At 38.1% G+C, this 12,194-nt stretch overlaps 3 protein-coding genes across 3 annotated transcripts in view; 2 read left to right on the top strand and 1 right to left on the bottom strand.

Moving 5' to 3' along the window:
- The window catches only part of LOC118752063 (protein RRP5 homolog), a 9,550-nt gene extending 7,650 nt beyond the window's left edge, over nt 1-1,900 (bottom strand). The window contains exons 1-2 of the mRNA XM_036486913.1: nt 1,644-1,900; nt 276-1,578 (exon numbers count right to left, since the gene is read on the bottom strand). Coding sequence (XP_036342806.1) covers nt 276-1,578; nt 1,644-1,724 — 1,384 coding nt within the window. The 5' untranslated portion in view covers nt 1,725-1,900. The remainder of the gene's footprint in view (nt 1-275; nt 1,579-1,643) is intronic.
- A 212-nt stretch (nt 1,901-2,112) lies between these two features.
- LOC118738498 (exosome complex exonuclease RRP44) lies at nt 2,113-5,778 on the top strand. Its single transcript, XM_036469438.1, is given in 10 exon segments — nt 2,113-2,280; nt 2,338-2,666; nt 2,734-3,178; nt 3,240-3,812; nt 3,875-4,371; nt 4,432-4,896; nt 4,957-5,160; nt 5,236-5,254; nt 5,256-5,375; nt 5,451-5,778. Coding segments are annotated over 10 exon segments (2,943 nt in total). The 5' UTR covers nt 2,113-2,226; the 3' UTR covers nt 5,688-5,778.
- A 1,869-nt stretch (nt 5,779-7,647) lies between these two features.
- The window catches only part of LOC118752044 (acyl-CoA synthetase short-chain family member 3, mitochondrial), a 7,815-nt gene continuing 3,268 nt past the window's right edge, over nt 7,648-12,194 (top strand). Inside the window, 1 exon segment of the mRNA XM_036486897.1 lies at nt 7,648-7,758. Coding sequence (XP_036342790.1) covers nt 7,648-7,758 — 111 coding nt within the window.

The following is a 12,194-nucleotide window of genomic DNA, read 5'->3' as shown; positions in this document are numbered from 1 at the left end:
AAAAAAATCTGAAAAACCTGATTACAAAGTTGAAAATTCAAATGCAATTATGCAGAATTTTTATAATTTTTGCACAAAGTTTGAAATGTAGATTTATATCATGGTGTAGTAATAAGATCGAGTTTATAATTTCACCATGTATTTATATTATATTTGTTGTAAAATGAGCTAGACTTTTATGAATTAATAATACACATTAAATAAACAAAAGAAAAATTGACAAAGTTGCTCAAAACGTATTTCTAAATTTAATATTATACATTTTCTTCACTTACCTTTTACCCTGCCAACCTGCATTGCATAACCTCCGACTTTAGCTTCGCGTTCTTTAACTATGGCTGTCACAAATTCACCAGGTTTTATATCGTCCAGAGTAAATACCTTTTCATTTACTGTCTTTGCATCATCGGTGCAAATGTAAAGCGAATCCATTGGATCATAGTCAAGCACTCGCACCTTATGCTTTGTTTTCTTTGCATATTTAACCAGCACCTCATCCTGATCATAGTTTCCCTTATAATTAGCCTTAATAGAGCGATACGAAAGCACACCTTTAAATTTGTTATCTAACACTAAAATTACACCACCGGTTCCCAAGTGGTGTACTCTAGCTGCTTCTATGATGTCGCCTCTCTTGTATTGTGGCTCAACAGATTGCTCATTGGACGATGTGCGTAAATTTAAAGTCAAATAGACAAGTTTGGTAAGCGGCATAACGTATAAAATGCGTGCATTAATCGTAGAGTTTATCTCGTAATCTTCCGGCAACGCCAATGGCTCAGCCAATTGGTGCTCATTTATGTATGCAGTGAATGATTCATTCATTATGGTGCCCTGTAGGCCATCTTTAAGTACTTTTGCTACGGAAAATTGTACAATCGTGCTGGGTAAAATGTAATCAATATTTGGTTCCATTTGATTTTTGATTTTCATGTTATCCGGCTTGATTTCTTTGCAAATACATGTACTAACTGACTTGTCGGTTGTCATTTTCTCAACTTTTAGAAAAAATAACTCTCCAACAACGTGATCAGGTTGCGCTTTCTCCAATGGCACAAACGTACGTAATCCTTTGATGCCTGTTTCTATGATATAACCATGCTCCTGTACCTCTTCAACAGCACCATTAAAAACGAATCCCTTTTTGATGTTCATGTGTGACAATTCCGAATGCACTTCACTTGGCCGCAACGATAGTAAAATTTGCATTCGACCATATTCATTTTGCTTAATTTCCTGTACGCGTCCGTAAACTGGCTGACCAATGTGATATAATTCTGTAAGTGGCTTAAAATTGTTCCCATTTTCGATTTGCTGTAGAAATTCGCGGGTAGCTTTAGTATAGGAATCCGATATTTCCAAAGCAGAGACGCGTGCAATCATGCGGCCGGGTAGTGAGATACTAAGATATAACTGGTCTATAGCTTTCACTACACCCATTATATTCATGCCATCCTGAATGGTATCGTAACTAAGTAGCTCAGCAGACACCGACTGGATTTGATCATTTTCAACAAATTCAGTATCCTTTGGCTTAGACTTCGGTTTCTTGATTTTCTTCTGTAGTGCTCCAAAAATCTAGTGGAAGTATATGTGAGTCAGTTTGTGTTGTGGATGGCTCAATCATGCTTTTGGGTACTTACAATATTTTCTTTTGGTTCATTTGTTTTATTTTCCTTCACAGGCAATCCGCCTCGCGGAAAGCTCTTTTCAACAATAACCATTTTTTATTTTTTCCTGATAATTTGCACAAATTAAATAAAATTCACTAAAAAATTGACCATTCAACTGATGAAGAAAATAAAAAATGCGCAGGAACACATAAAAACGAAACACACGTGTGGTTGGGTAAAAGTGTTGCTTTCCCTTCCAAAGGGTATTTATGTTATCCCTACGATTGCCGTAAATAAAATAGTTTTTGGCAACATCTGCATATGGTTACTATAGCAAACAAATATTTGTTGCCCAGCCTATATACATAGGTCAAAAGTTCTACATCTGTATTTAATTAATTAATATTGAATTTATTAAACCTTATACTTTTGCTAATTTTTGTGATGTACCCGAATATTGGACGTCAACAACACTTACCTTTGTTGATCAGCTGTTTCAACAATCCACTTTTGTTGTTCTTCCACATGTTTAGTGATTTTGTTAGGCGAATTTGGGATTTTAATTTGGTTTTAATAGTTTTTTTTTGTTTAAAAACCTAAATTTCGCTTAAAAATGCAGACCATACGCGAGTTCACGCGTAAAACAAAGCGTGGCAACATTCTAAAGGTAATACATACAACAAAAACATACATATTTCGGAACCTTCATACAAGATCCTTTCAGATCGTACGTGAGCATTATCTACGTGATGACTTGGGATGTGGTGCAGAGATATGCGAAAATTGTGTGCAGGACGAAACTTCTGTGGCTTTACTTCCTGAGCGCGAAGTAAAAAGCACATTATTCCCTTTCCCGCACTATATTGTGTTGGATACAAATGTTGTGCTGAATCAAATCGATGTGCTGGAGGAGGATGCTATATCCAATGTGATTGTATTGTCTACGATGTTGAATGAGGTTAAGCATAATAGCAGTGCGGTTTACAAACGATTCCGCGATGTTGTGCAGCATAAGACGCGTGGTTTTTACGTATTCGTAAATGAGCATCACAAGTAGGTTGACGCCTTTTTTTTACATCTGATAGCTAACGCGTGCACTTAATTTTATTTTTCCTTACAGGGACACTTATGTTGAACGTGAGCCCGGTGAGAGTGCTAATGATCGTAATGATCGCGCTATAAGAAAAGCCACACTCTGGTATGATGTCCACATTGGGGAGGCACAAAATAGTCGTGCTTTTCAAAAGTCAGGACGCCCACGCACCCGGGTGGTGATGATAACGGAGGATGCCGCCAATAGGGAGCGCGCTGAAAAGGAGGGTATACTAGTAGCAAATGCCGAGGAGTATGTAAAATCGTTAACTGACTTTCCAATGTTAATTGATAAGTATGCCCGTAAGAATTTCGAAAGCGATAAGAAGACATTGCCCATCTTTCCAACACACTTGAGTATAAACGATATACATGACGGCATTAAGGCGAAACGACTGCTGCAGGGCTCTTTTCAGGCGTCTCGTGAGAATTATCTAGAAGGAGCGGTATCGGTCGAAGGTTTCGAACATCCGGTAAACACAATTGACTATTTTATCGTACTCTTTTCGACATTACATATTTCATAACTTACAGGTACTTATACAAGGCCGTGAAGCACTAAACCGTGCTGTTGACGCTGATATTGTGGCTATTGAGCTCTTACCTCAAGAAGAATGGTCAGCTCCAAGTGAAATTGTTTTGGAAGAAGGCGTTGATGAAGATCCGGGGGATAATGTAGAACGCACAGCCAAAGAAAAAGTCGTTTTTGAAAAGAATCGCGGGAAAAGAGAAGAGATTCGCCCTACAGGCAAGGTGGTAGGCATAATCCGCCGCAAGTGGCGTCAATACTGCGGTATATTACAACCCAGTCTGTTGGAAAACACATCACGCCATATATTCATTCCTGCGGATCGTAAAATTCCACGCGTACGCATAGAAACGCGTCAGGCAGAGCAACTGCTGAATAAGCGCATAATAGTAGCTATTGATTCTTGGCCACGCACATCACGCTATCCGCATGGCCATTTCGTACGCAGCCTTGGACCGCTGGGCGATGTGAACACCGAAAATGAGGTGATACTCCTGGAGCACGATGTGCCGCATAGCAAATTCTCCGAGGAGGTGCTGAGTTTTCTACCACAAATGCCATGGATCATTACACCGGAGGTATGATATTTTATGTATTAACAAAAAAAAAAGCCATGTAAACTTTTTTAAATTGTCCGCAGGATTACGAAAAGCGTGTCGATTTACGCGATTTGAATATTTGCTCTGTGGATCCGCCAGGTTGTACGGATATTGATGACGCTCTACATTGTCGCGAACTGCCTAATGGACGTTTAGAAGTAGGCGTACATATCGCTGATGTGAGTCACTTCATTCGTCCTGGCAACGCGTTGGACAAGGAGTCAGCGTCACGTGGTACCACGGTTTATTTGGTAGGCAAACGTATTGACATGGTACCGGAACTATTGAGTTCCAATTTGTGTTCGCTAGTAGGAGGTGAAGAACGTTTTGCTTTCTCTTGTATTTGGGAACTGGACAATGAGGCGAATATATTAACGAAACGTTTTCACAAAAGTGTTATCAAATCCAAGGCAGCGATGACATACGAGCAGGCGCAAATTATTATTGACGATACAACGCAGCAAACGGAAATCGCCAAATCTCTTAGAAATCTCAATAAACTGGCGAAAATATTGAAGAAGCGACGTATGGACAATGGGTAACAATTTTTTATTTAGTGGTTTTTTTATGTATTCGTACAAATATTTCATAATTACAGCGCTTTGGTGCTAGCGTCACCGGAGATACGTTTCCAAGTCGATAGTGAGACGCACGAACCACTCGAAGTAGAGGCAAAACAAGTGCGTGAAACGAATTCCATGGTTGAAGAATTCATGTTGTTAGCCAACTGCACAGTGGCTGAACATATATGTACCGAGTTTCCGGAATGCGCCATGTTACGCAGGCATCCGCGGCCAGCGCCAAGCAATTTCGAACCACTTATTAAAGCGGCGAATCATCAAGGCTTTGAAATTAAAATTGATTCAGGATTGGAATTGGCTGGCTCATTGGATGCTTGTGTGAAGCCAGATAATGCATATTTTAATACAATGATACGTATTCTGACGACACGTTGCATGATGCAGGCAGTTTACTTTATTAGCGGCACACTGCAACCAGAGGAATTTTTCCATTACGGGTTGGCGACACCGATTTACACACATTTTACATCGCCAATTCGAAGGTAGACATGCGTAGATTTAATTGAAATTTAGAATTAAAATTATATAACTTTAATATCCAGATATTCGGACATCATTGTGCATCGCCTCTTGGCTGCTTCTATAGGCGCTGATAGTACATATGCTGACCTACTCGATAAGAAATTGAACGAAGAGTTGTGTCATAATCTAAATTACCGACACAAGATGGCACAATATGCGGGACGTGCATCAGTTGCGCTAAATACGCATTTGTTCTTCCGTGGAAAAACTCAGGACGAAGAAGGGTAAGTGAAATTGGCAAACCTACCTTGAATTTTTCCAATTTTTACTGATTGTTGAATCGTTTGTTGTTTTCACAGTTATGTGCTGTTTGTACGAAAAAAATGCATTACAAGTGCTTATACCAAAATTCGGTTTGGAAGGTACTGTATATCTGAATTCGTTATCCGGCGATAAAGCGGCCACACCAGGCGGTGTAGTGTTCAAGTTTAACGAGGAGGTGAGCTGACTGATTATTTTTTTTTTATTTTTTATTTTATGCCCTTTAATTTCTAAAAAAAAAAATCCTCTTTAGGATTATACACAACGTTGTGGAGATGTCGTTTTTCATGCGTTTGATCCAGTAACTGTACGTTTGAGTTTGGATTCGCGTAATGTACAACATGAGAAGCTGGTTTTCCAATTGGTTAAACCTTATATAAAAGGCTTCAGCGCCGAATCGCCGTTTGATGTGGAAATGTCGGACGCAAAGGCAACAGAGGAAGCTCCGCCCCAAAAGAAAAGCAAGAAATCACAGAAGAAAAAACCATAATTTCTTGATAAACTTTATTATATATATATATATATTTTTTTCTAATAAACAAAAGTCGCAAGTACATACGTGCAAAAATTAAAAACGAAAACATGTCGAGTTTGAGTTTAAAGTTTCACTTGCGTAAATGCATATTTACTGTTTGCAAACGTATGTACATATTTGTAAATACATACTATGGCATTTAATCGCATGTATTTGCGTTTCAGATTAACTACATAGGTCCTCGTAAATGAAATGTGAATGCACCTATGCCTCGAAATTAGCTCGCGCATATATTCGAAACAGCACTCTTTTAAGAGACAAGGAATTTATAAATAACACTGTGAAACAACGTTTTTAGGGCCCCGACGAAATCTTGCCCAAACGCAATTGTCAGCAATTTTTTCGTGGAACAATTTAATTCCTTAACACTGACCAGGGGTCTTTCTGATCCTTTGATTTTGAAAAAGTAAGATCAATATCATTAAAAATGGCAGTTAGGAGACTGACATTTTCCATATAGGTGTTAAGCAGGTAATTTGAAGATTAAATTTACGAGAGTTAAAATATTCTACGAAAATATATGTACACATGTAAACTTAAATGAAGAATTATGTTTCATGCAATTTTATATACTCCATATTAAGAAAATTGTGTTGAGGTGAAGCAAAATCCTCTTAGGGCTCGACTATCTCATATGGACACTACCGCTTGCGCTTTATATCGGTGTATACCTAAATAAAAATCATAAAATTGTTCCACAGTGTAGTTTTAGTTTAGTTTATTTTATTATTTTATTTATTGTTTAGGAATATTGCAACTTAAAGTAGGGAAATGAAAAAAAACGAAAAACTAAATTGGAAAGTTCAAACATTTGAATGAATAATGCATTAAACAATGGTAAATTCAACTATTAAGCGGTATGTTTTAGTATTCCAACGCATATCGAATGTATGTTAGCCACCAAAGTATTAAATCCTTTTCTAAAACTCGTCTGAAATATTAGTGTTGCTTAGAAATGCAAATTATCAAGCACATAAGATGTTTAATGTACATATTATGTATTTATATTTAAAAGCTGACATCACCGCCATCTAAAAACTGCGTTGGACGTCTGGGACCTTGCGACGTCTCCTACAGCTGCCATGTAAAGGAGCGCAAATTCGGTGTTGGATTTATGGTGGAAGAGAGACTCCGTCGCCGAGTACTTCCGTTCACCTTGGTGGACGAGCGAACCACAAGCCGCATCAAAGCGAGATTCTTCAACATCTCGGTCATGTCCGGACGGTAGAAAATGACGAGGCGTCCAATGATCTTTTCTATGAGCGCTTGGAGCGAAAATACGAGGGCTGCCCCCGTTATATCAAAATCATGCCTTAATGACAGGGTGCAGGAGCAAGGAAGGGATCTTTGGAAGCACCGTCAGAAAATTCAGCCTCCACGACGAAACGTTTGACAACGGACTGAAGCTAACCGGGGCCCGAAACGTGGTAGTATGCAGTACTAAGTGCAAGCATAAAAAGATCTTTCAAGCTACGTGGCTATCATGTTAAGATAGACGGAAGGCATGTTTTCAGTGTTTTAGACATCGACTCAGACCACTCTCTTTTTGCAACCACTATGCGCACCCGTCTCTGTGCATCGAAAAATGTGCACAACAGACAACCAATGCTTACGCTACTCGACTCTAACTCCTGCTCTCGGAGAGCGCTCTTCAACAAACCGACATATTCTAGCAGTGGACCATCATTTCCCGTTCATTAAGTACTGCCGCGGACAAGTAGTCGGATTTCAGCGAGCCCGAAAGAACAACTGGTACGAAAAGACGTGTTTGCCACAGTAAAAAGAGAGAGGCAGTAAGAAGAGGAGGAAATACGGGAATGCGACCGAAAATTTTACCACAGCGTTAGTCGACATACGGAAGGTTTAAAGACCAGAGCGAACTATTGAAAGAACAACAATGGCGACCTAGTGACTGATGCCTAAAACGCACCTAAATGGTAGCAGTACTGAAAGCTGTGGAGAAGACGAACCCGAGCCCCCAGTCGATTATGACGAATTCGATGTTCCCCCATCTGACTATGACGAGGTACGAATAGCAATAGCGCGCTTGGAAAGCAACAAAGCTCCTGCAACTGACAACCTGCCAGCTGAGCTATTCAAGTACGGCGGCGAGGAGTTGATAAGGTGCATGCATCAACTCTTATGCAGAATATGGTCCGATGAACGCATGTCCGAGGACTGGAATTTAAGTGTGCTCTGCCCAATCCACAAGAAAGGCAACCCCGCCATTCGCGCCAACTACCGCGGGATCAGCCTTCTAAGCATAGGTTACAAGGCCTTATCGAGCGTATTGTGTGAAAGACTGAAGCCCACCGTCAACGAACTGATTAGGTCTTATCAGTGTGGCTTTAGACCTGGCAAATCTACCATAGACCAGGTATTTCTAATACGCCAAATCCGGGAAAAGACCCGCGAGAAAAGGATCGACACTCACCGCATATTTCGATAGCACTAAAAGTTGCCTATACGCCGCGATGTATAAATTTGGCATCCCCTCGAAACTGGCACGGCTGTGTAAAATGACGTTGTGCAATACCACCACCTCCGTCAGAATTGGGAATGTTCGAGGGAAAGGTTTTGCGGAAGAATTACGGGCCTTTACGCATTGGCGACGGCGAGTACCGCAGACGATGGAACGATGAGCTTTATGAGCTTTATAACGACATGGACATAATGCAGCGAATTAAAATTCAGCGGCTCCGCTGGCTTGGCCATGTCGTTAGAATAGACACCAATGCTCCAGCTCTGAAAGTATTCAACTCAGAACACGCTGGTGGTAGCAGAGAAAGAGGGAGGCCCCCACTGCGATAGAAAGGCTAAGTGGAGAACGACTTGGCTTCACTTGGCGTGCTCTCCGAACTCGGCCAGAATCGCTTAGGCGGTTACAGAGCTAATGAAAAAGATGAAGAGCTTAAAGTGATGGTGGCTGTGAATATAGAGCCTAATAGTTCTGCTTTCTTCCCCTGTAGCATTGCCGAAATTATACCGTCTAGCCTTGCGGACGAAATTATGCGGACAATATATTTTCCCTGCTCTCAATCGAGTCCAACAACGTACTGTTTGCGGGTTCGGAACTAGTGGAACCTGAAGCTGTCAATAAATCTTTGGCTGAGGTTGTCCACATACCATTATCTTTTTTAAGAGCGATAAGCTGGTTTATTCTTTGGATAGAATTTTTCTTAATCCTTGGGGCATTTTATGGCCGAATAGTAGGATTGACAGGATTTTTGATATGCATCTACCCTCCATATTTGTGCTTTTTAGCCTAAATACATACATACATACATAGTTGAAGTTTAGTTAATAACTTGAATTAAGGCTACCAAATCGTCCATGAAAACTTTGGAAATGCGATAAATTCGATATGTCATCCATATTTGAACACATTACTAGTAAATCTGCAATTTTAAATGTTTAATAGGATCAACAAAGTACAGAACACGCGAACTGTTTGATAACTTTGACTGCACGAGTTGCGTGTTCCGAATCGCATAAAATTTTATTCGGCTAGTTTTTAAGACAATACAGTATAATATAAATATTAGGATGGTCTCTAAAAATTTGCGACTCTTAAAATTAAAAATTTTGAAGTTGTCGTGGATACACATCGCACGTTTAATAATGTAGAAATGTAACTCGAAATTTACGTTTTTGAAAGTTTCGTTATGCAACTAATAAGCTTGATAAGTAGAAAATATTTTCAGTCTAAAATAAAATTAAACTTCCCTAATATGGCGAAGGTATGTTTCTTTCCGTATATCTTTTTCCATACCAACTGTATGAGTTGATACTTCGTTATATTATTGAGTGTGCGATATCTTTATCTTGTACGTAGAACAAAGAAAACGGGTGCGCCATAGAAAATTTAGATTTTGGAATTTTTTATGTACCACCCTAATATGTACCTATGGATGCACATACATATGTATGTATGTATGTACCAAACGATTAATTAAAACAAATTTGTTATAATTTTAGAAAACATGCTAATTCTTGAGCTGAAAATGTTAAATGTGGAAATTAGAGTAAAAAAAAAAAAAGAATATGAACTATTTCCTGATCCCCCGAAAGGTGCAAAATTTCTTATTTTTTATTTACAATTTCCAAGCTATCACTGATCGCACGAGCTCGATGTTTTAAAATTAAATTCGTACTTAGAAATGTATCTACAATGTAGATTATACATACATACATATGTATATATGTGTGAGTGCATTTTTTAAAACCCACTTTATAGCTACTTTGAACAGCGCGCCACACCATTTTATTCGTTGTTTGAGAGTGTATTTATTTCAAAACTGGAATTCAGTTTGTCTTGAGTCACCCAAGGCAACGGCTGTGTGCTCTATTAAATATCAGACAAAAAGGACTAACCGAGTAGTGATATAATAAAAATAAAAAAATATATTTTAAAAGGGATTTAAGGAATTTGTGCAAATTTTTAAGTGAATGCAAGACGATATACACAAAAATTTATTTGAATAAATATCAGAGGTAGTTTGACTACATAGGTATAAAAGCAGTTTATTTTAAACAAAAAAATTGCCATGGCTGGTGCGAAAGGATCTAAAGGTACCCACAATGCTGTGCAAAGTAAGTAGAAAGATTAACAATTTTTTTATAAAAATTTTTTTTAGATAAGTATAACTGTTTGTTTGCAACAATATCACGCGTTTGCTGGAAAAGCGCTTTATCCTTGGGACTGCAAATATACGGTGATGCAAAATTGATATTTTTTCTGATTTTTTTAAAGCAGTTTTTCTGAAGTTTTTAATTTTTTTGTGTGTGACGTTCTGTATTATATATCCGACATACATGGGTAAATATGTATAAGCGAATATCGCAACAGAAATCCTTAAGAAAAATAAAGTGGATATGGCAGTCAGTTTTGGGCTGAATCAGTCCGTACTTTGTGAAATGTTTGAGTGTTAGCGTTGTAGAGCTCACTTGTTCTTTCTGCCCTCTACTCATCTCAATATCTCGCTTCGTTCTATATTCCATACAGAAATTCTAGAAAAACTTTTGGAAGTAGGAATTTCATCCTTTGGAAACATTGAGTCTTTACTTTTCTCTCGTCGCCTCGAGGAGCAGAGGCAATGGTGTATCTTTCAGGGACCATAACGATTATGATCGTCATAATGAAAAACATAATTTATGGCGTTTTCTTTTCTACCGAAAAATGTTGCCTTCTCATTGCCCTCCACGCATAAATACTAAGGAGAGGGCATTGAAAAGGCAACAGTTTTTGTAGAAAAGAAATCTCCATTAATCTTTAAAATTGAATTTCTATTTTTCTAAATTAAATTTAACCGTTATTTTATGATTTTTTTCTTCGATCAAGAATAACCGTTATTTTTGATTTTTATTTTTTTTTTGTAATAGTATAACCATTATTTTCAGATTAAATTTTTTGATCACAAAATAATTTAGTCAGCCATAAAATCGCAGAAAATCACAAAATAACGATTTTGCAATGAACTAAAAATAATAATCTTGATATTTAACGGCTATTTTTGGTCCCTGGTATCTTGACCAGACTCCCAACTTATGCAGATGTCTTCTTACGAAATCAGTATCGGCCGAATAATGCTCGGCCGGTTGTATACGGTCAACATGAACAAACACTTGTATTTACATATATGGGTGCGCTCACATACATACATATAAGCCGATAACCGAATCGGCACCGGCTAATTGGCTGCAAAACCAAAAAGTTATCTACACACATATCGTTACCTTAATAGAGAAAGGCCCTATCTCATATGGTCGCTGAAATAGAAAAAGCCGTTACTAACACTAAAAATTCAAAATTCACTTTTTGATCGATTATGATGCATATCATAGAATTATAAGTCGTTTTATGCAATAAAAAATTTAGTTAGTTACGGCTTTTTTGCATTTCAATGACCATGTGAGATAGGGCCTTTCTATATTAAGGTAACGATATGAACCTATGTAGATATAAAATTACATTTTCAGAGTAAATATATCAATTCAAATTTATCAAAATATTTCAGTGCTTAAAAATTGAAATGTAAACCTGATTTGTGCGTACAAATTCTATCGGCAAATAATCTGGTTAAGTGAGCGCATCAGTTCGAATGTTAAAATTGTCCGACCGAAATCGGTCAGCCTATCGGATGGAGTGTGCGCCTGGCGTTCTCTTTAAGGAGACTTATTAGAAGTCTGATCTTTTTAGGTTATACCACCACAAAGGCCTTTGGCTGAAGTAAAGTCCTGTTGTACTATGCCAGCGTTAATGTCTTCTTCTTATTATTTCTTTCCTAAGCTAAGAAATACTTTGCTTTCTTAGATCAGCTTGAGTCTTATTAGCTTTTGATGCGGCTTTTCACCTAAAACCACACGAAAAATCTGATAATTTTGAGTTTAACACCAGAGCTGCCAACTATCCTCAGCTATGAGGTGTCATATTGGGGATTAAAACGTGCTAAAAAGTGCCAA

Source organism: Rhagoletis pomonella, unplaced genomic scaffold (genome assembly GCF_013731165.1).
Source record: "Rhagoletis pomonella isolate Grant_MI unplaced genomic scaffold, Rhpom_1.0 Rhpom_scaffold_00001, whole genome shotgun sequence".
Taxonomy (NCBI): domain Eukaryota; kingdom Metazoa; phylum Arthropoda; class Insecta; order Diptera; family Tephritidae; genus Rhagoletis; species Rhagoletis pomonella.
The sequence above is the reverse complement of the archived record's forward strand: the minus strand, read 5'-3'. Positions and strand labels throughout refer to the sequence as shown.